At 46.6% G+C, this 26,888-nt stretch overlaps 1 protein-coding gene and 1 pseudogene across 1 annotated transcript in view; one reads left to right on the forward strand and one right to left on the reverse strand.

The window, feature by feature from the left end:
- Window positions 1-1,676: 1,676 nt before the first annotated feature.
- The window catches only part of SMARCC1 (SWI/SNF related, matrix associated, actin dependent regulator of chromatin subfamily c member 1), a 155,869-nt gene continuing 130,657 nt past the window's right edge, over window positions 1,677-26,888 (reverse strand). The window contains exons 26-28 of the mRNA XM_062200743.1: window positions 24,501-24,762; window positions 6,710-6,886; window positions 1,677-4,388 (exon numbers count right to left, since the gene is read on the reverse strand). Coding sequence (XP_062056727.1) covers window positions 4,294-4,388; window positions 6,710-6,886; window positions 24,501-24,762 — 534 coding nt within the window. The 3' untranslated portion in view covers window positions 1,677-4,293. The remainder of the gene's footprint in view (window positions 4,389-6,709; window positions 6,887-24,500; window positions 24,763-26,888) is intronic.
- On the forward strand, window positions 17,963-18,762 carry LOC133766671 (large ribosomal subunit protein eL8-like; annotated as a pseudogene).

Here is a 26,888-nt window from a genome sequence, read left to right on the forward strand (position 1 = left end):
GTGGCAGTATGTAAAAGTGATTATGTTTTCATTATGTTTTGCTATATATGCGTATCTTTCACTTATTTTGCTATTCCTTTGTCATTATTTATGGCCTGGTGTCCCCTACCTCACCAGGATATAAGTAGCCTTGCCTACCTTTCTCACAACTGACTCCATTGTAAGCAAAGTCCAGTGCCTGGTACAAAGTATGCCTTCAAATGCTTGCTGGACAAACAGAATGAACCATGAGGAACTGGAACTCTAGCACAGCCTTCTTCCTAACCAGTGGTTCTCGGGGCAGGCTCCTGACCAGCGGTCAGCATGCCCTGCCAACGTGCTAAGAATGCAGATGTGCGGGTCCCAGAGCATGTGCCCCTTTACTGCGCTCAAGTTTGAGTGAAAATTCTTAGTGGATTGTGGGGAATTACTCCACAACAGGCACCTGCAGAACCATGAAGGACTTTGATAGTACATGTTGTGTTATGCTCTAAAAATCACTTACACCCAAGCTTATAAACTGGTCTTTGGTTCATCTGGATCAAGGATTAACCACCCTCATGGTCCTTTGGAAAGTGGAGGAGTCCTGCACCCCAAGACCCAGTGGCTTCAGTGCTTTCCTAGAAGTATACTTCTTGAGTAGCAGAGGGATCACGGCAGACACAGAATCATCTTCTGCCTCACTGGATTCATAAACGTCTTGAAAAAAAAATGGCTTCTTCCTTTCAGCTGTCCTTGGGGTATGTCAAGCTTCACAGAATCTGCCTTCAACTTGGGGCTCTCTAGAACTGCATCCTGACACATTCTTCACCCAGCTCACTACTACACAAGTCTGTTCATCCCTTGGCGGTGCCAGGATGAACTTTCATTTATCTTTCTTTACTTTGACTACAAAAATAAACAGTGAGTGAGGCACAAGAGTACTTGCCCGGGCCACTGAGGCCATCTGTGGAGTAAACCAGTGGATGGAAGATCTCTCCTCCTTTCTAACTCTGCCTTTTTTTTTTTTTTTTTTACAGGCAGAGTGGACAGTGAGAAAGGTCTTCCTTTTGCCGTTGGTTCACCCTCAAATGGCCGCTGCAGCCGGCATGCTGCAGTCGGCGCACTGAACTGATCCGAAGCCAGGAGCCAGGTGCTTATCCTGGTCTCCCATGTGGGTGCAGGGCCCAAGCACTTGGGCCATCCTCCACTGCACTCCCGGGCCATAGCAGAGAGCTGGACTGGAAGAGGGGCAAGCGGGACAGAATTCGGCGCCCCAACCAGGACTAGAACTCGGTGTGCCAGCGCCACAGGCGGAGGATTAGCCTATTGAGCCGCAGCACCAGCCTAACTGCCTTTCAAATAAATAAATAAATCTAGGGGCCGGCACTGTGGTATAGCAGCTAAAGCTGCTACCTGCAATGCTGGCATCCTATGTGGGTGCCAGTTCGAGCCCCAGCTGCTCCACTTCCACTCCAGCTCTCTGCTTTGCCTTGGGAAAGCAGTGGAAGATGGCTCAAGCCCTTGGTTCCTTGCACCCACGTGGGAGATGTGAAAGAAGATCCTGACTCCTGGCTTTGGATCGGCACAGCTCTGGTCATTGCGGCCAACTGGGGAGTGAACCAGTGGAAGACCTCTCTTTCTCTCTCTCTGCCTCTTTGTAACTCTGCCTTTCAAATAAATAAATCTTTAAAAATAAATAAATCTTAAAAAATTAGTCAAAAGTATGCATAATCTTTATTTGATATAGAGAATGAGTGTGTGTGTGCATACATGATCCCAAATGCTGGTTCAATCCTTAAATGCCCACAACAGGACTGGGCTTGGCTGAGGAGCACAATTTAGATCTCCCACATGAGTGGCAGAAACCCAATGATTTGCACCATCACCACTTTCTGAAGTACACTGGTATATTCCTTAAGCATCATGAAGGTAAAGAGTCGGGAAGCAAGCCTCAGTCGTAGAATTTTAACCGCTAACCAAGACCAGGTATGGCCAAATATTTAGGTTCTTGAAGAAACTGCTGTACGAATACAGAGAACGGGATTAGAACCTAGGGATTGTACTCCATTTACTCACTGAGAAACATGAAGTCAGGCCTTGTTTATCCATCTCCTCCAAACTCTTCATACCCCCTCCCTTCCTTTTCCCAAAATAACAACAGACCAAGAAACAAGTTTGTACAAAAACCACATATTATTCTCCCCTCAAACAAACTTGGGTGGCTGTGTTACAGAAATAAAATCAGGTTAAAGACAAGAAAAGAAAATGTCACTTATACTGAAACGTAACAGTGCTGAATTCAGTTATTCTGTAGAATTATTACCAGCATAGTGAAAGCATTTCCACCTGGATCTTGTAAATTGAAAGTGATCACATTAAAGACCTGAGGTTACAAGAGACCACAGTATGAACCAGAATTCCATTTTCCATAGAGGACTCCAGGGGAACAGGTAAGTATTTGGAATGAGTTTCCTTTGGAAAACCCTGGCCATTATCAAAAGGCACTGGGATCTTTCTGGAGGCAAATGTCCAAAACACACACACAACAGAAACAAGGTCTCCTTGGTACCCATACCCCAGTGCTCTGATGTGGACCAGGGCCACCTGGTTAGAGGCAGACCTGAGGGTTTGAAAGGCAAATCTCAATTGTGGTTTCTTTTTTCTTTTTCTTTTTTTTTTTTTTGCTTTCTGATATTAAGGAAAAAAGTCCCAAAGTGTTTTACAAATACCTCCCTATAACCCCTCATTTGTAAAGCTTTAGAAAAGATATAGAAAAAGATACCGAAACGATGTTCCACTTTGTATTCTAAACAATAAAACTGCCACTTCAGAGTGTGATGTGAAGAAGCCAGGCGCTTTGGAAACCAAACTCTACCAAAAACACCCTTTCCCCATACATGTAAGGACAGAAGGGAAAAAGGACAAGATGCGAAAAACCAAGAACTCCCAAGTCGATCATCAGTAGGGGTAGATCTAGGCTCAAATTAAGGCATCTTGTGGCTCCTCCTCTGGAAAGGCCTTGCACCTCTCCAGCCTGAGCACCGCACACCTCAGCGTGACGTTCTGGCCGCCAAGTGAGTTCCTTGTTACTCTGAGCATCTCCTTGATAACCCTGCCATGGATGGAATCTGAGATCTTCGAGAGAAGCAGGAGAAGGTGCAAGAGGCCAATGAACCTCCCCTATTTTTTTTTTTTTTTTCAATCCCATCTTGAGCCTGAAGTACCGTTTCATGTAATTCCACTCACCCTGGCTACAGCAAGAGGTAGTTTGGGGACTTATACCCCCCACCAGCCATCCTAACCAAGTTCCAGGAGCTAAGGGTTTAACACTACCTACTTATTTTTTTCCTCTTTTTTTTTTTTTTTTTTTTTTAAGAGAAAGAAAAAGAATGCATACAAGGCAGTGAATCATAGGCTAGATTCACAGGGGGCCTCTGCCCTAGACTCACACTTCTCTGGCAGTCCAGGGAATGAAGGATGCCACCCCAAAACCTAACCCTCAGAGCTCACACTGCCCTCAGAGAAACAAATCCCCACCCCTAACCCAACAACCCCTCTGCATAGAAAACCAGAACCAGTGGCCTGGGGAAGGGGTCGTGTGTATGGTTTGTGCTCTCCTCTGCTGTGTACCAGCTGGAGTGGTTGCTCTGCCAGGCAGGGTGGAGGCCCTCACTAGGGAAGATAATCAGTGGGGTCTCCTTTCCCATTTCTATAATCTGGTGCGTTTTATGTGTTGCAAAGTCCCATGACACTTCACCGGCAGCACCGTTCCTAGCTCAGATAAGCAGAAATAAGGTCACTTATAATGCCTTCCATTTTATCCCCTGTGGCTACCCCCTTCTGCCTAACACCATTTTTTTTTTTTTTTTTTTTTGGTTCCTGTTAACTTCAGGATGCTCTCCTTTACAACAGTAATGACAAGAAAAAAAGAAAGATAATGATTATAGAGCAGTATCTGCAGAAACCTAAGACAAAAAACAAAAACTGCAGGAGAGCGAAGATGATGAAGACACAAGATAGCAATGTGGACAGGACCTGCAGAACAGATTGCCAACACCCCCACAGCAGGCAGGGGAGACAGGTAATCTTTAGAATGACCAGGGCACAATGGTACCACCGGCTCCCCTTCGAGTGCACGCTGAAGCCCTGACACAAACAAGAGGTGTCGGAGCATGGCGGTGGGTGACAAGAGGAATGGGAGACATGGACATGTGCTTGGGGCTGTGAGAAGAAAAATCCTGAAAGAAACCCGAGGAAGCTGAGGAACACAAGTCTTGTCTTGTCACCCCCATTCTGTGGTGGTAGGCGTGGGTGTTCCCTGCTTCTTCCACATTAAGGAGCTGCTGAGGCTGGTGGGCCTGGAGCAGGAGGTGGAGGGACCCCGTCTGCGGGTGGTGGCGGTGGCGGTTGCTGCGGTGGAGGGGGATCTGCAAACACATCCAAGAGTAACTCATCACTGCGGGGATCGTGGCTGGGAACGCAAGGGGCTTGAGAAGCAGCAGGGAAGAATAACGCAGCAGTGAATCTCCTTGTGGCAGGCAGCCAGTGTACCCCATGAAGATTTGCTGACACTGTGGTCCATCCAGCTCAAGTCCATCTGAACCTCCAGGTCACTGCTCTTGTTCCTTACTCTAAACCAAGTGTTCAGGAGAGTGGAAGGGGTCCGAGTCTGCCTCACTCTGCTTTAAGGTCCACTCCTTTTAAGAATTACTGCATGGGCTGGTGCTTTGGTATAGTGGGTTAAACTGCTGCCTGTAGTGCCGGTATTCCATATGAGCATATGAGGTTCAAGTCCTGGCTGTTTCATATCTGATCTAGCTCCCTGTTAATGGCCTGGGAAAAGCAGCAGAGGATGGTCCAAATGTTTGAGCCCCTGCATCTATCCATGTGGGAGACCTGGATGAAGCTTGTGGCTTTCACTTGGTGCAGCCCTGGCCATTGTGGACATCTGGGGGGTTAATGAGTAGATGGAAGATTTCTCTCTCTGCAATCCTTTCAAATAAATCAATCTTTAAAAAAAAATCACTCATGGTCTTTTCAGAACTTCATTATATTTTTATTTTGGGGTGTTTGAATGGTTGTTTGTACTAACTTTATTTCTTAGTTTGATAGTAAGTTCCTTCCTGGTCAAGTTCTGTATTTTATTTTTCTTTCTCCCACAGGGTCTAGCTTAGTTGGGCACAAATCCTATCAACTTCTTACTGTCTCTCCTCTAAGGCCTGAGAACTTCACTTGGGACAGCTGCCGACAAGTTAGATACTTCTGGGAGGCTCCCATATCTCCTCAACTGCAGTCCTTGGATTTTTGGCCAAAACTAGGTCAGATCCTGAAGGGAACAATTAATGTGAATGTCTGGGGCTCTTTCCTATTTCAACTTTAGCTGCTTGAGGGTACAAAGGAACTCCAGAGATCATTTAATCCAGGGTTTTAAAGCCGCTAGATCTTCCCAGATACTCTACCCCCAAGAGGCCTTAAGACTCCTTCAAAGCAATTTCAAGGCCAATGATCTAATCCCTTGTGCCATCTTTTTCCAGGCCTGAAGATAGAAAGCAAGGTGTTCAATGTGGCCGCCCCCACACCCTGGAGCCAAGTCAGCTGCATAGAATTCCCAAAGTACTCATCTATAGCATGGAGTAGTGGGCACGGAGGTCACCTGAAACCCTCCACATTTTAAAGGTGCTCTACTGAGGGCCTTTTAAAAGATGCAATCCTGAAATCACAAAGCATGGGTGGGTGGTCAGCTGGCTCTGACCAGGGATATCACTGCTATCTCTTACAGGGATGGCAGGCAGCTCATCTGGATATTATCTATACATGGTAGCTTGGTAAGCATGTTCTTGCCAAGGAATTCCGAGAGGGACTCACTATACTACAACCTCTGACTCCTGATTCAGGGGAGAGCTTATTTTTTAACTGTCGTGAACCCACATACCCAGTTAAACCACTGTCCGTCTATGCACCTATTCTGTCCCTGCCACTAGTGGTCCAGAGAGGAACAAGGCCTGCACGCCCCTACTGGTGGGGCCTACCTCCCTGCCCTGGGAAGTTTCCCAGAGTCCTATAGTGCACTCAGGACACTTTGCAGTCTCAAGTAGCTCCTGGTAACGCTCAGAACTCCTTGCCAGGTGTATGAACTTCTAAATGAACCTAGGATTATAGACTGGCTGCACTATGGGATCTCCCTCAAGGGGAAGAAGACCTACAGCAGGGAACAGCAGGCCAGAGCCTTTGACAGCCATGGCTCAGCACCATCAGGGCTTTCCACACTGGTCCCATATATTCTTTTTCAGCACAACTCCTGAATGCTCCTTCCTTACTCTATGCAGTCACCACTAACATATTAAGAATGGCTACAAGAAACTTGGTATTTTTGTAAAATTATTTCCATTCTTTTCTTTATACTCATCACTTATAACCCTGTATCCAGAAAATAACCAGTAGCTCTGTATGTCTGCTGAGACTAAAACCAGAAGGGGTTAAAAAGAAAGAGGAGGAGAATGCCCGTTTTTAGCTTGCTCATAGAGCTCAGTGCTACCATGCAGGACACGAAGCCTATGGCACACAAGCCTGACTGAATGGAAGCCTTCATGCGCAGCACCTGCTCTCAGGCGTGCTGTGCTTACCCTGTCACACGCTGCAATGTCTATGGACCTGCCAAGCCTCAGGGAAAGAAGGCAGCCTTCCTCTCTTGTCTACAGCCCTCCCAGACAGATGCTGGTATAGCGCATCTCCCCACTTTAGTACTTACACATGCCATTAGGTGCTGTGAGAGGCACCCGGGGTCCTAAGATATTTCCTGGCATTGGAGGCATACCAGGGGGGGTAGGACCACTCCCAGAGGGATGGATGCTGGCTCCCACGGTGGGAATCATGCGGCCTGGCATGGGCTGCCCAGGCATCATGGATCCTGGGCCTGGTATCTGACCTGTAAGAGGGAGATTTAAAGTATTATTAATATGAAGGGGTAAAACAACAAGGCAGTAATTCAATACCTAAAGATTTATAAAAACAGATAACCAACCATTCAAAGGATCTGAAACAAAAACAGAGCAATAAGCTCTAACAACCTCCCGTCCAACTTTCCATTTATTATTTGGGAGGGAGGTAACATAGACAAGTCTATGGAGCGCCTGGCTACTGTGAGCCCTGGCACAAGCAAAGAGAGCATTCCTAACAGAAAACACTCATTTTTGCTTTAGATGAGCGGTGGGTTGTCCAGTGTTTTTATGAGGATACACATTGCCAAGGCCAGATCACAGGGAATGGAGAGAAAGACTTACACATAAGTCAGTGCACAATCTCAGAACCACAGCTCAGTCCAGATTGTATTTTGTGCACTCTTCGAGAGAGTTCTGTCTAAAGAGCAGTGGTATTAATACTGTGAAATAGCCATTAAAAAGGGACTGTGAGGAGAAAGGGTTAGCCTGGTGATCAGGACGCCCACTTCCCACAATGCAGTATGTTGGTTCAATCCCTGGCTACTACAGCTCCTAACTCCAGCTTCCTGCTAATGCACACCTGGGAGACAGCACCTGAGTTCCCACAAACTACAGGGGAGACATGGAACACACTCCTGGTTCCTGGCTTTAGCAGGTATGTGCAGAAGTGAATCAATGGTTAGCACCATGATCTCTCTCAATATAAAATAAAAGGGGAGGAGGCCAGCACCATGGCTCACTTGTTCATCCCCTACCTGCGGCACTGGCATCCCATACGGGCACCAGTTTCTAGTCCCGGTTGCTCCTCTTCCAGTCCAGCTCTCTGTTGTGGCCTGGGAGGACAGTGGAGGATGGCCCTAGTGCTTGGGCCCCTGAACCCGTATGGGAGACCAGGAAGAAGCACCTGGTTCGTGACTTTGGATCGGCACAGCGCCGGCCATAGTGGCTATTTGGGGAGTGATCCAATGGAAGGAAGACTTCTCTCTCTGTCTCTCTCTATCACTGTCTATAACTCTACCTGTCAAATAAATAAAAAATAATAATAAAAAAAATTAAAGGGGAGGGTAGATTCTGATTTGAACAACAAAGTCCCATCCGTAAAACATTCTCCCCTATAGATCCCACTATGAAGCACTAGTCTGGGAGAATAATGGGGTATGGGGTGTGTGATAGAGGTGGGGGGACAACAAACAACTCCATCTTAAATTAATGACAAGAGATCCTAGGACAACAGCACATAACACTTCTTCCTGTACTCTTTCATACTGGGCCTTTAGAGTTTTTGGCAAACTCATTCTCTGAAGTACTGGTCAATACTTTAGACTCTGCCAGTCATATGGTCTCTGCCACAACTAGTCAACTCTGCCACTGTAGCATGAAGGCAGTCATAGATATAGACAGGAGGCCAACTTTGAAGCTCATGAAGTAAAGATTCCAGCCCTGGAGACAAAAGAATACTTGTAATGGACCTGTGATAACAAAGAAGGATAAATAAGTAATGCAGCCCATATCTAACAACATGTACATGCTGTCTCATTCAGAAAAATTCAACCTATAGAAGTCCATTTTTTTTAAACATTTATTTATTTATTTGAAAGAGTTACACAGAGACAGCGAGGGAGGGAGAAAGGGAGGGAAAGAGAGAGAGTTCTTCCATCCGTTGGTTCACTCCCTAACCGGCTGCAATGGCCGCAATGTGCTGATCCGAAGCCAGGAGCCAGAAGCTTCTTCCAGGTCCCCGATGCAGGTGCAGAGGCCCAAAGACTTCTACTGCTCTACATCCTCTATTGCTTTCCCAGGCCACAGCAGAAAGCTGGATTGGAAGTGGAGCAGCTGGGTCTCAAACTGGCACCCATATGGGATGCCGGTGCCTCAGGCCAGGGCGTTAACCCACTGTGCCACAGTGCTGGCCCCCTCTAGAGGTCTTAAGCTTAAGTCAGGAAGAATATCTCGCCAGCCCCCTCAAAGGTCTCTTTCTCTCCCTACAAAACTAACAGCAAGGGCCAACTGTTGTGGTGTAACAGGTTAACCTATACCTGGAACGCTGGCATCCCATATCTGTGCCTGTTCAAGTCTGGGTTGCTCCACTTCTGATCCAGCTCCCTGCTAATGTGCCTGGGAAAGCAGTGGAAGATGGCCCAAGTATTTGTGCCCCTGCCACCAATGTGGGAGACCAGGATGAAGCTCCTGGCTCCTGATTTCTGCCTGGACAAACCCCAGCCGTTGTGGCCATTTGGGGAGTGAACTAGCAGATGAAAGATTCTCTCTCGGACTGGTGCTGTGGCTAATCCTCCACCTGCAGCGCCAGCACTCCGGGTTCTAGTCCCGGTTGCTCCTCTTCCAGTCCAGCTCTCTGCTGTGGCCCAGGAAGGCAGTGGAGGATGGCCCAAGTGCTTGGGCCCTGCACCCATATGGGAGACCAGGAGGAAGCACCTGGCTCCTGGCTTCGGATCAGCACAGCACACCGGCTGGAATGCGCCGGCCATAGCGGCCACCATCGGAAAAAGGAAGACCCTTCTGTCTCTCTCTCTCTCTCTGTAAAAAAAAAAAAAAAAAAGAAAGAAAGAAAGATTCTCTCCCCCACTCTAACTCTGCGTTTCAAAGAAGTGATAATGTCTATCTACAGTAAGGCATGGATGGCCCAAATTCCTGATGGACTGTTTTCCCCCACTACCTTCCTCAACAATGAAAGATGAATGAGGAAGCTAAGAAATAAAACAGCTGCTGGTGCCGCAGCTCACTAGGCTAATCCTCCGCCTGTGGCACCAGCACCCTGGGTTCTTGTCCCAGCTGGGGTGCCGGATGCTGTCCCGGTTTCTCTTCCAGTCCAGCTCTCTGCTGTGGCCCGGGAAGGCAGTGGAGGATGGCCCAAGTGCTTGGGCCCTGCACTCACATGGGAGACTAGGAGGAAGCATCTGGCTCCTGGCTTCGGATCAGTGCAGTGTGCCGGCTGTAGTGGCCATTAGGGGAGTGAACCAATGGAAGTAAGAACTTTCTCTCTGTCTCTCTCTTTCTCACTGTCTAACTCTGCCTGTCAAAAAAATAAATAATATAAAATAAAATAGCTGTGATCTCACCTCTACTTCAGATGAGTGATCCTTTAGAAATTACTTTCCTTTAAAGATTTTTTTTTATTTACTTGAAAACCAGAGACAGAGACAGACAGATATTTCCCATCTGCTGGTTTGTCTCCTAAATGCCTGCAACAACCAGGGCTGGGCCAGGCTCAAGTTGGGAGCTGGGAACTCAACCCAGGTCTCCCCACATGGGTTTCAGGGACCCATCTACTTGAGCCATCACCTGCTGCCTCAGGGTGTGCCTCAGTAGGAAGCTGGAATAGGGAGCTTGAGCTAGGACCTGAACCAGGCACTCGGGCGTCTCAAGTGGCATCTTAACTGCTGCACCAAATGCCCATTCCTACATAAAGTTCTTGAGCAAGTCATGCAGGATCCCTGAGCTTCAGTTTCCTGAGAAAAGCTAAACAGCAGCCCACCTTCACCACAGAGCTGGATGTGTGACAAGCGGACCAATCTGTTCATTTGTTATAGTGCCTTCCACACCCTCAAAATACTTCAGATTCTAGAGCATTTTGCATTTCAGATTAAGGATGCTCAACAGATAAGTCGATACGCACATATTACAAAATCTGAAATATTTTTAGGATCAAGCATTTCGGTAAGGGATATCCAACATGGACGGTGATCCCTCAAACCAAGACAAACACGTCCTAACAGCTGGAAGCTGTGAATGTGACCACATCTAGAGACAGGTCTTTATAGGTATGATTAAGGAAATTCACCTGAGATTATCTGGGTGGGCCCTAATTTCAATGAAGGGTATCCTTACAAAAGACACCAGGAGAAGATAGAACAGAGCGTAGTGTGAATACAGAGCTGAGGAAGATGTGGCCAAAGCTAAGGAAGGCCACGAGCCCCCAGAAGGTGGAAGCAGCAAGGAACAGATCCTCCCTTAGAGCTCCTGCAGGCAGCAAGGCTTGCCTCAATAGTGGACTTCTAGTTCTCAGAATGGTATCTGAGTTACCAAGTTTGGGGTAACTTACTATGATAGCCTCGAGTCATTTACTGTTTTAGGTACGTTACAAATGTTAACTGAGTGATTCCCTGCGACATTAGGAACTACGCACTACTATCCCTGCAGAGCAAAGGGGATGGAGCAAGAATGTTGGAACAAGTCACCCAACATCATAAAGCATGGAAGTGAGGGAGCCCAAACCTGACCTGGGCACTCTGGCTCCAGAGAGATTGGTATCAGCACAGTGTACCTCTGCAGGTGTAGTTTTGAAGGGCACAGATCAAGTTCTCTGCCAGCAGGTGCTCTGAGACAACAGCACGCAAACTTTGCTGATGGACCCATTATTCACCTTGTGTCCAGCTCAGACACAAACAATTCTCTGAGCCAGGAACTCAAGAGTGTGTGTTCCAGCAGAGAAAAGAGCTATTCAAGAAATAAATCCAGTGAGGAGGACCACTGGTAGATCAATACACAGTCATAAGCACTGGGATGAGCCCTCAGGCTTCTCTGCTCTCAGCCTCAGGAGTACTGCTTCCAAAGCTACCTGCTCAGTGGCATGGCCCATTTACCTATTTCCCTACATCTTCACAGCAATAACCTGGAACAAGGCTTCTTTAGGGTTTTCCAAAGCTAGAAGACCAACAGTTAAAAAAACCATTTTTTCCTTCTGCTTATGGTAATTTCTGGAGCCTCTGAGAAAATTTCCCTATGCTATTGTCAGGAAGATTATAAAAAAAGAAAAAGAAAAAAAATCAATGCAATATAAGCAATCCAAGGTATGAGAAGATAACAGTGCCCTGAAACAGGTGGCAGCAAAAAGGGCTAGAGGAGAAATAATTTACTTATTTATGGGACCTTGCAGGCAAACATCTCTGAGGAAAACAAGGAGCACTCCCAGAGTAACTGAGGTTATAGCCAGCGCACAACACACAACTCAGACAGTGCTGGTGTCTGTAGCACCAGGGACTTAGAGAACAGACAGGGAGAACGAAGAGAACACTGCAGAAGAAGGGTCTCTCTTTTGCCAGGCACTATTTCACTCAATCTTTCCAGGTTATTAGGAAGATGACAGTAAGGGTCTGGTTTTGAGATAAATAAATAAAGTCACAGAAAAGCGATGTAATATGACCAAAGTCACAGTGGGTAAGAGACTGAGCCAAGATTCAAATCCAGGTCTGCCTCTGAGGCCTATTCTTTCTCACTACCCCACCCTCCTTTCAAGAAGCACCTTTCCCCTTAGAAAGGGTGATTTCTAAGGATCAACTTAAAATGGGGCAGAAGTTAGGAAACTGGGAGAATGGTGAGCATTTGGAACAGCAGTTAAGATGCCACCTGGGACAACCTCATTCTCTATCACAGCATCTATGAGTCCCAGCTTTTCCACTCTTGATCCAGATTTTTCTGCTGATGTGCACCTTGGGTGGGAGTAGGTGATGGCTCAAGTCCCTGCCACCGACATGGGAGACCAGGTCTGAGTTTCCAGCCCCTGGCTTCAGGCTGGCCTAGCCCCAGCTGTTGTGGGAGTCTGGGGTGTGAACCAGTGGATGAGAGATCTCGATCTATTTCTTTCTGCCTTTCAAATAAAATGGAAATAAATTTTATTTTATTTAAATTTATCTTACATTTAAATTTAAATTTAAAAAAGACTGCAAAGAAGACAATCCCTATGAAGTATGACCTGTCCTTTTGAAATCTAAACAGCCTTGTGGTATCAAGTACATTTATTACTTCTGGGTGACAGTGTCTGAAGATATTCCATCAATTCTTACTAAGAAATCTGGCCCACACAACCCTAAAATGCTTAAAAGCAGGCCATATTAAGCAAGATGAAAGGTGTCATGTACATATTTTTCCATAAAAATAAAATTCAGGCATTTCCGTCCTCAATGAAGAGTGGGATGAGGGAGGTGAGAGAGATGTGGCTTCTGAACAGCAGTAACAAGGCAGAGTGGCAGGAGTCTGACCTACATACAAGCCCCCCTCCCTCCTACTCCCCAAACAGCAGGCATCTGAATCCTGAAAATGTTAAGGTTTGCTAAAATTAGGTTTAGTCAGTAGAAAGACTGCTCAGTACACATGTCTAATGAAAAATAGTTAAGGCTCTTATTTTTATTCTTTGGTACAGGAGAGGAAAAGGGAAAAGAAAACAGATCTGGGAAAGGGAATCTGAATTTCCAGTCTTGAGCATGTTTCATCAATCTATTTCTAACTGTCCTTGGCATATCCTCTGGCTGGGATACTGGGAGACTGGAAGTAACACAATCAGGGCCAATGGAGGGGAAGCCCAGGCTCCCTAGAGACTTCTCCTTCCCCACAATGGATTCCAGGAGGCGCCTGGGACAGATGCTCTTTGTTGAGGACTGGGCCCTCACTGTTCTCTTTGTGAGGGTAACCTGCTACTCCGGAAAGCGGCACGGCAGCCTCGTTATCACATGATGCAAGCACGACCAAAGGCATCGCAGATAATAAACACTTGGCGGATGCAACAGGCTGCTCCTCTCTTCAGTGAGAGGCTGAGTCCAGCAAGTGGGTTAGGAAGTGACGACTGGGCTGGCTGCAATCCTGTCCGGAGCACTGTTTCCCACGGTGCCGCTGTGTAAATAGGGCTAACTGAGGGGCTTAAAGGGCCAAGTGCTGAATGCCTGGGGTGAAATGTCCTTGAACACGTATTTCACTGATAGAAAATGTTCTCATTTTATCATTGAAAGATCATCTTATCATGTCTAAATTTTCATCAATTCCTATCCTGATTATCCAGGCACCTCTAAAAAATTGTTACATTATTAGCAGAGAGGAAACCACAAAAATATTTAAACACGTTCTTTTCCCTGTGCTCCACACACACTAAGACTTCCCAATATAGACAGCTCGCTTGAGATCCATGAGAGGTGAACACTCGTGCCTCATTTACTATAAATGCCCAGGGAGTGCAGTTCACCACCATACTTACACACCAGAGTTTCTGCAACTTCCTTTTGTCTCAACTCAATGACAAGGACTCTTCCTTTAAACATGTGCCAAGGCCCCTGGTGTCCTGACCAGTGGACCAAAGAGACCCTCTACAGCCAGGAGTGCCCTCCCTGACTAGGTGAGCAGCACATTAAAGGAAACCTCAGGAAGTAGCCACCACTATCCAGGCTACTCTGCATTCATGGCTACAAGGGCCTAGGGTGTGGTCAAGGGATACTATCAAGACTACTCATCTTGTGCCATCAGGAACGGTAATCTTAGAGAATAGGAGTCACACAATACTATCTTACAGTTTAAATGAAAGAGATGAAAAACAGTGCTGTGGGTTTCACCAGGGAAATGTAACTGAGGTGTGAGAACCTCCAGTTTCCATGTGCCAACTGTATACCAGAAATGTTCTACTACAGACACTGTCTTGGCCTTTTTGTTTGATGGAACAAACCAATTTGGGACACTTCATCAGAGCCAGGAACAAAATCCACAAAAAGTTGCAGTTTTCAGGTCAAGAGTAGGACCAAATAATACCAGTCAAGGAAGAGACAAATGTACAGCATACAAAAACTCTGAGCACCTGAGTAAATTAAAGATGGGGGACAGGGCAACAGAAAGAATGGCAGAGACACAAACTAAACACAACACATATAGGTGCAGTGTGTGCTCGCCACTTGCATCTACTGGCCTGGGAGACTCACAACACTGAGCTGCCTCTACCACTAAACAAAGGACAGCTTTGCAGAGAAAAATTACACGCAGCTGACCTATGTACTTACATAAATTCTAAAAAGCCAAGGAGCTGGTTTACTTGGTAATATATTTACTTTGACCCTCTACCCTACCACTTCCCCCACAACCCTTGCTTGCTTTCAAGGGCAATTTTTTCTGTCCTTTCCCACACAATAAATTCTGACCAACTGGCTCAGCAGCCCTGGCTGTTACAGTCATTTAGTGACCACCAGATGAACGATCTCTCTTAGTGCCTTTAAATTTGATTAATCACTTTAAATTTTTCAAAATTTAGCTGACTTGGATAATTACCCTCAGTTTCTTTAGTTTTTATTTTTAAGGATTTATTTATTTATTTGAAAGACAGAGCTACAGAGAGAGAGGTAGAGACAGAGAGGTCTTCCATCTGCTGGTTTACCTATACCTGTGGCAAATCAAAAGCCAAACACATTCTTTACCCAAAACACTGCACTACCTTAATGTCCCAATCTGAAAGGTCCCCTTGGGGGCTCTCTAGAATACGGTGGACCAGACTTCCTCTGTTAGAGGCAACCTTAAAAGAGTGAGTTTAATTCATGTTTGTTTTTTTTTTTTTTAAAGATTTATTTTAATTATTTCAAAGACAGAGTTACAGAGAGAGAGGTAGAGACAGAGAGGTCTTCCATCTGCTGGTTTACTCCCCAGATGGCCGCAATGGCCTGAGCGGCGCTCATCTGAAGCCGGGAGCCAGGAGTTTCTTCGAGGTCTCCCAGGTGGGTGCAGGGGCCTATGCACTCAGGCTATCTTCCATTGCTTTCCCAGGCCATAGCAGAGCAATGGGTCAGAAGTGGAGCAGCAGGAACTAGAACCGGCACCCGTATGGGATGCCAGCGCTTCAGGCCAGAGCTTTAACCGGCTGTGCCACAGCTCTGGCCCCTAATTCATTGTTCTTAATTTTACATTTAGATGTGAATGAAAGCAACCTCATAAAAGGGGCAATTTTGAAAAACAATGAACTCAAGCTGCTACACTGTAAACAGGCCTACCCCTCAATTAATGTGAATATATGCATACCTGAGGGGGCTTCCATAAGTTCATGGAAAATTGCATTCAAGGGTGACATGAACTTGGGTGAACATTTTGAAGCCCTCTCTCAGAGAATAACCCAAGGTACACTCCCAATTCTACTCCTTAGGAATACACCCAGACATGGATAGTATGTCTACCAAAGACACCAGCTGATGCATGTTCACAGCAGCACTATTTACAATAACGTACCCTGGAAACCATTCAGACGTTGATCAACATGAGAATGGAACACTGCACAGCACAAAGAGGAACAAATGTACAATCATTTACAACAATGTGGACACATCTTATACACACAGCACTGAGTGAAGGAAGCTGGACTTAAACAGAATTCCCTAGGGTGCCAAAAAGCCTGGCTAGTCTATGGTGCTGGAAGTCAGGAGAGCTATCACCCCTGAAGAGGAAGAGACAGACAGTATGACAGGAGGTACAGAGTGCTGATTTTACATATATTCTCTTTATTAAATCTCACCAAGGAAATACTAAGGATTTGTAATTTCCCCCTATGCAGGTACTTCCATAAAAAACAAAAACATCATATTGCATTTAAAGGGAAAAAAACCTCTCATCATACATAAGTTTGCTTACAAATTCACTTTAGAAAAGCCTGTTTCTATGAGAAAGGAAGAAGAGAAAGATAACCTACTTCTTTTAGAGGCCCTCTTGTACCAACTCATTTGCTGGCACTGCTTCATTGACAAACAGCTGTCCTCCTCAGTCCTCTGTCACAAGAGGCAACAGAATGGCACTGGTCTCGCTTTGGAATCAGATGGGGTTCAGTGAGATCCTGGCTCCACGAGGCAGCAAAGCTGTGTGCTTTGGCTGGCCTCAGTTCTTCAACCGCAAGTGATGGTAACAAGAGGGAAGCAAACGATGTGGGTGAGGAGCATGGCACACACACCTATTATCCTTGGGAGGTGTTTAGGGAAGAAGACAGGCCTATCACTCCACCTTTTCCAGGCTAAGTGTAGAAGCTAGAGCATCTCACTCGTTCTCTGTGAACAGCTCCTTGGGATATGATGTTTGAATAATACCAAAAACCAAACACTAAGGAGTCACAGTGACCTGCCCCTAAACATTTATGTCAATATTACAGAAACTGAACTTTGATATAACTGGTGTTTTTAAAAAATTACTGTTATCTGCACTCTGTTAGGCATTTGTGTCTGTTCAAAGCTTAACTCTGAGAAAATTAACATCCACTCAAGTGGACAGGGAGATGGACTGAATAAAGTATCCTGTGTTGTGAGCATGCCAGACTTCTCAGGCTGTCTCCACAAACATCATGCAGACTGAGTGGCAAGTGTGATGACAGTAGTGAATTCCACAACTAAAATTTAAGTGTTGTATATATGAAAATGAGAGCACCCCAGTTAATGTCAACGTCGCTGTATTTCAGGATAAAGCTAATAAAAACTATTTTCTAAAACATGTTATGAATAAAAGATTTATGTTGGTAACACCAGCTGCCGTATCATCAGTTTATTTTCAGTTCAAGGCTTCTGCAGGCCAACATGCCTGGCTATTTCCATGAGCAGATTTATAAAATCTGTCCTTTCAGAAAGTCAGCTCAACTGATATTATCAGGTTGGGGCCTTCCCAAGCTTCCAAGAGTCCCTCTATCTTAGCACACATCCACTTGTTTTATGCAGAATATCTACCCCAGGAAGCAAGAAACTAGTTTTAGCTAAGTACTCGGAACACTACTATAGAATAGCAAGCAATAAAAATCTTATCGGATGACTGCCACTAGAGCTATGTAACAGAGAGGCAGCACGTGCCCAAGCACACTGTGCTCTAGGAAATGGAGTTGGGGCGGTGGGGGGACATTGGAACTTTAATGATACTGGCAGTTCAGTTTGAAAGAACCGGGCTGGAGCTGTGGCGTAGTAGGTAAGGCTGCTGCCTGCAGTGCCGGCATCCCATGTGGGCTCTGGTTCAAGTCCTGGCTGCTCCACTTCCTATCCAGCTCTCTGCTATGGCCTGGGAAAGCAGTAGAAGATGGTCCAGGTCCTTGGGCCCCTGCACCCACGTTGGAGATCTGGAGGAAGCTCCTGGCTTCGGACTGGTGCAGCTCCGGCCTTTTGTGGCCAATTGGGGAGTGAACCATTGGATGGAAGACCTCTCTCTCTCTCTCTGCCTCTCCTTCTCTCTCTCTGTGTAACTCTCACTTTCAAACAAATAATAAATCTTAAAAAAAAAATACATCAAAGAAATTAAAAGAAAGAAAGGCAGAACGAATGAACCCCGAGTTCACTTTCCTCCAGCTGCTCAAGATGCTGAAAGGAAAAAGGGCAAGAGAGAGAAGGTGGGCCCTGGCACCTCCTGTTGTGAAGGAGCAGGAGGCCAAGAAGGTAATAAATCCTCCATTTGAGAAAAGGCCTAAGAACTTGAGCAGTGGGCAGGACATCCAGCGCCAGAGAGCCACCCTGCATAAAAGGCTGAAGGTGCCTCCTGCCATTAACCAGTTCACCCAGGCCCTAAACTGCCAGTCACTCAACTGTTGAAGCTGGCCCACAAGTACAGACTAGAGATGAATCAAGAGAAGAAGCAGGGGCTGTCGGATTGGGCTGAGAAAGCTGCTGGCAAAGGGGATGTCCCCATCAAGAGACCGCTGTCCACCCGGCAGGCGTAAACACTGTCACTACCTTGGTTAAGAGTAAGAAGGCTCAGATGGCAGTGACTGCACATGATGTGAATCCCATGGAGCTGGCTGTCTTCTTGCCTAACATGTGTTGTAAGATGGCCGGGGGTGGGGGGTGGGGTGGGACACTTACTGCATCATCAAGGGAAAAGGCCTGGCTGGGGCACCTGGTCCACAGGAAGACCTGCACCACTGCTGCCTTCACACAGCTCAACTTGGAAGACAAAGAGGCTTCTACAATGGAAGAGAAAGACCAACTACAATGACAGATACAATGAGATCTGTTGCAGCTGGGGAGACAATGTCCTGGGTCCAAAATCTATGGCTTACATTGCCAAGCTGGAACAGGCCAAGGCTAAAGAACTCGCCATGAAGCTGAGATACATGTGTACTTTAGAGGCAAAAACAAAACCAAACCAAACCTGAAGAACTGTGAGTTCAATTCTTTAAGGTGGTTACAATGTCGCCAATAGTAGCCAGCTTGAAAGAGGACACACAAGTGGAAGATGGGACAGTCTTGAACATCAAAAATAGTAATGGGGGGCTCGCACTGTGGTGCAGCGGGTTAAAGCCCTGGCCTGAAACGCCACCATCCCATACAGGCACTGGTTCGAGTCCCGGCTGCTCCTTTTGTGATCCACCTCTCTGCTACAGCCTGGGAAAAGAAAAGAAGATGTCCCAAGTCCTTGGACTCCTGGACCCACGTGGAAAAACCGGAAGAGGTACTGGCTCCTGGCCTCGATCAGCACAGCTCCGGCCATTGTGGCCATCTGGGTAGTGAACCAGCGTAAGACCTCCTCTATAATTCTTTCAAATAAATAAAACAAATCTAAAAAAAAAAAAATACAGTAACGTCTGTGGGGCCGGTGCTGTGGTGTAGTGGGTTAAGCTACTGCCTGCAGTTTCGGCATTGCACATGGGTGCTGGATCGAGACCTGGCTGCTCTACTTCCAATCCAGCTCTCTGCTATGGCCTGGGAAAGAGTAGATGACCCAAGTCCTTAGGCTTCTGCACCCACACGGGAGACCCGGAAGAAGCTCCGGGCTTCGGATCAGCACAGCTCCGGCTGTTGCGGTCATCTGGGGAGTGAACCAGAGGATGGGAAGATCTCTCTCTCTCTCTGCCTCTCCTCTCTCTGTGTAACTCTTTCAAATAAATAAGTAAATCTTTAAAAAAACAAAAAGAAAACGACAGTAATGTCTGTAACAGATGAAACACACAAAACAGATAACATCTAACTTTATAATACTAAAAATATACATGCAAAACAGACATTTGCTCCTTGGTCACCTGTGGAGACCAGTCAGAGAATGGATGAAGCATTTACCCAGCCTTTTCTTTAAGAACTGAGCTTCAGGCCAGTGCAGCGGCTCACTGGGCTAATCCTCCGCCTGCGGTGCCAGCACCCTGGGTTCTATTCTCGGTTGGGGCGCCAGATTCTGTCCCCTTTTCTCCTATTCCAGTCCAGCTCTCTGCTGAGGCCCGGGAGTGCAGTGGAGGATGGCCCAGGTCCTTGGGCCCTGCACCCTCATGGGAGACCAGGAGGAAGCACCTGGCTCCTGGCTTCAGATCGGCGCAGTACACAGCCGATCAGTGCAAGCCATTTAGGGGGTGAACCAACAGAAGGAAGACCTTTCTCTCTGTCTCTAACTCTGCCTGTCAAAAAAAAAAAAAAAAAGGCCTGAGCTTCAGAGTAACTGAAGATTAAAGGAGAGTGGGTTTTTATTTTTTTAAATAAATGCAGAAGAAATAATAAATGTAGAAATTTCCCCAAAATACACTATGGGAGCCAGTACTGTGGCGCAGCAGGTTAACCTGCCACCTGTAATGCCGGCATCCCATATGGGCACTGGTTCAAGTCCCAACTGTTTCACTTTTAATCTAGCTCCCTGCTAATGCACCTGGGAAAGTAGCAGAAGATGCCCTAAGTTCTTGGTTTTCTGCCACCATGTGCAAGACCTGGATGAAGCTTCTCATTCCTGGCTTTGGTTTGGCCCAGCCCTGGCCATTGCAGCCAACTGGAGAGTCACCACTGGATAAATTTCTCTGTAACTCTGCCTTTCAAATAAATTAATTTTAAAAAATACATAATGAAATAACTGATCTAAGGAACACGTCTCAATGGTAAATGAAACCTCCTGGGAGTCTAGTGGAGATTTTTGTGGTGAATGGATCAGACAACGTAAGAATCACCGATCAATTTTAATGCCACAAAAAGGGACAATAGTCATTACGAGAATACTTGCCCTCAAAAAGCAAACCTGAGCCTGCTAAAATATCCAGCGCAATTCTCTGCTTATGGAAAATGTGTGGGAAGGAAATCTGACATTATTCATGTTTAGAGTGGATTAGCCACAGTGTGGAAAACACTGGGCCAGCGCCGCAGCTCAATAGGCTAATCCTCCGCATGCAGTGCCGGCACATCGGATTCTAGTCCCGGTGGGGGCGCCGGATTCTGTCCCAGTTGCCCCTCTTCCAGGCCAGCTCTCTGCTGTGGCCTGGGAGTGCAGTGGAGGATGGCCCAAGTTTTTGGGCCCTGCACCCCATGGGAGACCAGGAGAAGCACCTGGCTCCTGTCTCCTGATCAGCGTGGTGTGTGGGCCGCAGCGCACCGGCCGCAGCAGCCATTGGAGGGTGAAACAACGGTAAAGGAAAGACCTTTCTCTCTGTCTACTCTGACAGCCAAAAAAAAAAAAGGCCGGTGCCACGGCTAGATAGGCTAATCCTCCGCCTTGTGGAGCCGGCACACTGGGTTCTAGTCCTGGTCGGGGCACCGGATTCTGTCCCGGTTGCCCCTCTTCCAGGCCAGCTCTCTGTCGTGGCCCGGGAGTGCGGTGAAGGATGGCCCAAGTCCTTGGGCCCTGCACCCGCATGGGAGACCAGGAGAAGCACCTGGCTCCTGATCAGCACGGTGGGCTGGCTGCATCGCACTGGCTGCTGTGGCCACTGGGGGGTGAACCAACGGAAAAGGAAGACCTTTCTCTCTGTCTCTCTCTTTCACTGTCCACTCTGCCTGTCAAAAAACAAAAAACAAAAAACAAAAAACAAACCTCTGGTTTACTCAACACACAGATGATATTTTAACAGATAAACTGCTACATATTACAGACATATTAACAAATGCAGCATGTGGATCAGTTTCCATACTGACTCAAAAAAAAATTAGATATTTAAAGACATCTAACTAGTGAAATTATGAATCATGGTTACTTTCATTTAGTGTAGGGATAGTTAAGTTGAAAAGTAAGATTCCTATTTCTCAAAGATACATCTGGGGGCCGGTGCTGTGGCGTAATGAGTAAAACCACCGTCTGTAATGTCAACATCCCCTATGGGCACCGCTGTTCCATGTCCGACCCAGCTCTCTGCTATGGCCTGGGAAAGCAGCAAAAGATGGCCCAAGGGCTTAGGCCCCTGCACCTGTGTGGGAGACCTGGAAGAAGACTGGCGAAGCTCTGGCTGTTGTGGCCATCTAGGGAGTGAACCAGTGGATGGAAGCCCTCTCTTTCTCTCTGCCTCTTCTTCTCTCTCAGTGTAATTCATTCAAATAAATAAAAAAATTGTAAAAAAAAAAAAAAAAGATATATCTGAAGTGTATTTCCCTCCCAAAAATGAGGAAGAATACATAAAAAAACATCTTCAAAAATGTTGATAATTGTGAAGCTGTACAATAGTTATATAGAGGATTATTATACTATGTTCTCTACTTGTCTTTAAGTGGAAGATCTGTAACAAAAAGTCAAATGGCAGAAAGGTGATGGTTATTGAATTAAGGTCAAGAGACTTTACTGTAGTATTCTTTTTGTGAATATGTATGTTTGAAAACACCTATAGTTTTATTTTATTTCAACTTTAATTTTTAAAAAATGATTTTAAGGACTGGCATTGTAATTAAGCCACAACCTGAAAAAGCACTCAAAAAGCAAAACTGAGCCTGCTAAAATATCCAACGCAATTCTCTGCTTATGGAAAATGTGTGGGAAGGAAATCTGACATTATTCATGTTTAGAGTGGATTAGCCACAGTGTGGAAAACTCTGGGCCAGCGCCGCAGCTCAATAGGTTAATCCTCCGCATGCCACGACCTGTGGGGCCACGACCTGTGGGTTAAGCCACGACCTGTGAAGCAGGCATCCTACAAGCACTGGTTCAAGTCCTGGCTGCTCTACTTCTGATGCAGTTCCCTACTGAGAAAGCTCCCTACTGAGAAAGCAGCAGGAGATGGCCCAAGTGCTTGGGCCCCTGCCATCCACATGGGAGACCTGAATGGAGTTCCCAAGCCGTATGTGGGGAGTGAACCAGTGGATGGATTACCTCTGTCTTTCTCTCTCTGCCTATAACCATGATTTTCAAACAAAAAATGTTAAAAAAAAAAAAGGAAAAAGAAAAATTATATATATATATTTTTACTTGAGAGGTAGAGACAGAAAGAGCTTCCATATTCTGGTACACTCCCCAAAGATCATAATCATCATAATGGCCAGGGATGGGCCAGGGCAAAAGTCAGGAGTGAGGGTCAATATTCAGGTCTTCCACATGGGTGGAAGGATCTAGTTTCTTGAGCCATCACTGCTGACTCCCAAGGTCTGCACAGGCAAAAAACTGAAGTCAGATGCTGGACCAAGAAATCAAATCCAGGTACTCCAATGTGGGACTCAGGGATCTTAACTACTAGGTGAAATACCCACTTCCCTCTCCTTTAAGATATTTATCTTATTTGGCTGGCGCCGTGGCTTAACAGGCTAATCCTCCGCCTTGTGGCGCCGGCACACCAGGTTCTAGTCCCGGTTGGGGTGCCAGATTCTATCCCGGTTGCCCCTCTTCCAGGCCAGCTCTCTGCTATGGCCCGGGAAGACAGTGGAGGATGGCCCAAGTTTTTGGGCCCTGCACCCGCAAGGGAGACCAGGAGAAGCACCTGGCTCCTGGCTTCGGATCAGTGAGATGCGCTGTCCGCAGCGGCCATTGGAGGGTGAACCAATGGCATAAAGGAAGACCTTTCTCTCTGTCTCTGTCTCTCTCTCTCTCCACTCTGCCTGTTTAAAAAAAAAAGATATTTATTTTATTTGAAAGGCAGAGCTGTGCATACATACACAGGCCTTCCATGTGCTGGTTTACTTTCCAAGTGGCTCAAAAGGGTAAGCTGAAGGCAGGAGCCTGGACTCTTGTCTGGGTATCTCAGGTAGGTGTCAGGGCCCAAGTGCTTTCCCAGGCACATGAGCAGGGATCAGAACTGTAACAGACAGGAATTGAACCAGCATGCAAATGGAATACGCACTGCAGGTAGCCGCTTAACCTGCTGTGCCACAATGCCAGTTCTTTTTTTTTTTTTTTTTTAAAGATTTACTTGAAAGTCGGAGTTACAGAGAGAGAAAGGGAGGTCCTCTATCTGCTGGTTCACTCCCCAGTTGGCTGCAATGGCCGGAATGTGCCAATGAGGAGCCAGGAGCCAGGAGCCTCTTCTGGGCAGGGGCAGGGGCAAGGGGAGAAAGGGAGAGAGAGAGGGAGACGGAGAGGGAGAGAGAGGGAGAGAGAGAGAGGGAGAGGGAGAGGGAGAGGGAGAGGGAGAGAGGGAGAGAGGGAGAGAGGGAGAGAGGGAGAGAGGGAGAGAGGGAGAGAGGGACAGGTCTTGCATATGGTGGTTCACTCCCTAAATGGCTGCAACGGCCAGAGCTTTGCAGATTTGAAGCCAGGAGCCTAATCTAGGTCTCCAATGTGGGTGCAGGGGCCCAAGGACTAGGGCCATCCTCCACTGCCTTCCCAGGCTATAGTAGAGAGCTATATTGCAAGTGGAGCAGCCGGGAATCCAACCAGCGCCCATACAGGATGCCAGCACTGCAGGTGATGGGTTTACCCGCTATGTCATCGTGCCGGCCTCAGTGCCAGTCCTATAAACTTAAACAACGCGTACAAAATCCAATGATAAATTTTTAAGATAACTCTGAGACACGCTGCCCATTCAGAAGCAGATCTATCCAAGGAAAAAGCACTGTGGAAAGAGAACATGACAGGCTCTGTATGGTGATAAAACCACATCTCAAAGGCTGACAGCTTCTTCAATGACGGAGTAAATTTTCACCAGGCCTTGTCAGAAAACAGCCTTGGCACAGTCAGCTTCTCTGAAGCTCCATCACAGGGATGATCCTGTGACTGGAGCTTTCTTCTCACCTGGTTGGGGTGGATGAGGTGGTGGCATCTGGTGGTGCATCAGAGGATAGGGCGGGGGCTGCTGATGAGGCATCATGCCGGGGTGCCCTGCTGTGCCCAGTGGGGCCAGGCCAGGCCCTCCTGAGTGCTGGTGTGCCTGCTGAGGGTTCTGGCCATGCTGCTGCTGCTCCATTTGCTGCCGAGCTCGTAATTCAGCATATTTCAGCTGTTCCATGTGGAAGTTCTGGCGCTCAGTAAGCAACTGCTGCCTCTGCTGTTCTAGCTGTAGGACAGAAAAAGGGAAGATAAATGTCATCCAGAGAGGCTCTCAGGAGTGGGTGATACACGAGAAATCCAGGGAATGCCTGAGCCCACCTCGCCTCCGGCAATATCCCCAGAGACAGAAGAGGCATTACTTCTTGAGCAGCATATTTCCATTAGACCACAGGATTTCTCTATGTTGAGTCTAAGACCTATCTTTCCTTCACATTGATCTCTGGGCTCACTCAGGACACATATAATCTGTCTGGAAGTCCCCCAAATACTAAAAGTACTTTCCATGATTGCCTGTTTTTCCTAGGTTGAAACAACCTCTCCTGTCATTTTTATAGCTCCACACATGTGAACTTTTCATGTCCACCTAAGCTTCCTAGGTATTCTCTTCTAGATGTGGTCCTTTTGACTATTATCTATTTTGGAATTAAATATCAGAGTAAACCCTATGGATGACTCAACATGGCCTTAATTGCAAAGAGATGCATTTTTCTACATAAAACTTTGACAGAGCAAATTTTAGCTTTCAAGTGCCCAAAATTATACGGGGTGATACATTCACAGAATATTTTGGTCGCTTAAGTAAAACTCTGCATGAATCTTTGTTTTAAGAAATATAAACACTCCAATATTCAGGATAATCTTTCTGGGATTCAAATTAAAGATAAATAAATAGGTTGTCACATGTGCAGGAAATTCAGAAACCATATGCAAGACAACAGTTCAGTGAATGGAGCCTACCCACAATGATTTAATTCAGGTGGATAAAGATAATCAACCTGAACATGAAGCACAATAAAAAATACAGATCTTTGAAAGTAAACAATCAGAAGCACAAGGAGGTTAAGACTCCTTTCTTGGGCCGGCGCAATGGCTTAACAGGCTAATCCTCCGCCTTGCAGCGCCGGCACACCAGGTTCTAGTCCCAGTTGGGGTGCCAGATTCTATCCCGGTTGCCCCTCTTCCAGGCCAGCTCTCTGCTATGGCCCGGGAAGGCAGTGGAGGATGGCCCAAGTTTTTGGGCCCTGCACCCGCAAGGGAGACCAGGAGAAGCACCTGGCTCCTGGCTTTGGATCAGCGAGATGCGCCGGCAGAAGAGGCCATTGGAGGGTGAACCAATGGCATAAAGGAAGACCTTTCTCTCTGTTTCTCTCACTATCCACTCTGCCTGTCAAAAAAAAAAAAAAAAAAAAGACTCCTTTCTTTACAATGATATCCCCTTCCCACCACTTTGCACATTAAGATTTCAGTCCCTACAGGTCATTTTCTAGTGCAGTGCTGTCCAATACAAAATTCACAAGTTACACACAGCTATTGAGCATTTGAAAGGTGACCCAGAAATGAATCTGTAGTCAGAGTAAAACACTATAAATAGACACAGTATGAAATAATTTTTCATATTTATTACATGTAGAATTTTTATATATTTAATTACAATTCTTTTTTTTTTGACAGGCAGAGTTAGACAGTAAGAAAGAGACAGATAGACAGAAAGGTCTTCCTTTTCTGTTGGTTCACCCCCTAAATGGCCGCTATGGCTGGTGCGCTGTGCCAATCTGAAGCCAGGAGCCAGGTGCTTCCTCCTGGTCTCCCATGCGGGTGCAGGGCCTAAGCACTTGGGCCATCCTCCGCTGCCTTCTGGGGCCACAGCGGAGAGCTGGACTGGAAGAGGAGCAACTGGGACAGAATCTGGTGCCCCAACCGAGACTAGAACCTGGAGTGCCGTCGCCACAGGCGGAGGATTAGCCAAGTGAGCTGCGGCACCGGCAACAATTCATCTATTTTTAAAAATTTTATATGGTTATTAGATTAATTTTTATTACATTTATGTCTTACATTTTAAATCTGTTGAATAGCAATATTCTGAGACATTTAAAAGGTTAGGGGAGGGGCCGGAGCTATGGCATAGTGTGTTAAGGCCCTGACCTGCAGGGCCTGCATCCCATATGGGCGCCAGCTGGGAGTCCTGGCTGTTCCACTGCTGATCCAGCTCCCTACTAATGCACCTGGGAAAGCAGCGGAGGATGACCCAAGTCCTTGTGCTCCTGCACCCCTGTGGGAGACCTGGAAGAAGCTCTAGGCTCCTGGCTCCTGATAGGCTCAGCTCCAGCCATTGCAGCTACTTGGGGAGTGAAC

Source organism: Lepus europaeus, chromosome 9 (genome assembly GCF_033115175.1).
Source record: "Lepus europaeus isolate LE1 chromosome 9, mLepTim1.pri, whole genome shotgun sequence".
NCBI classification, from domain to species: Eukaryota; Metazoa; Chordata; class Mammalia; order Lagomorpha; family Leporidae; genus Lepus; species Lepus europaeus.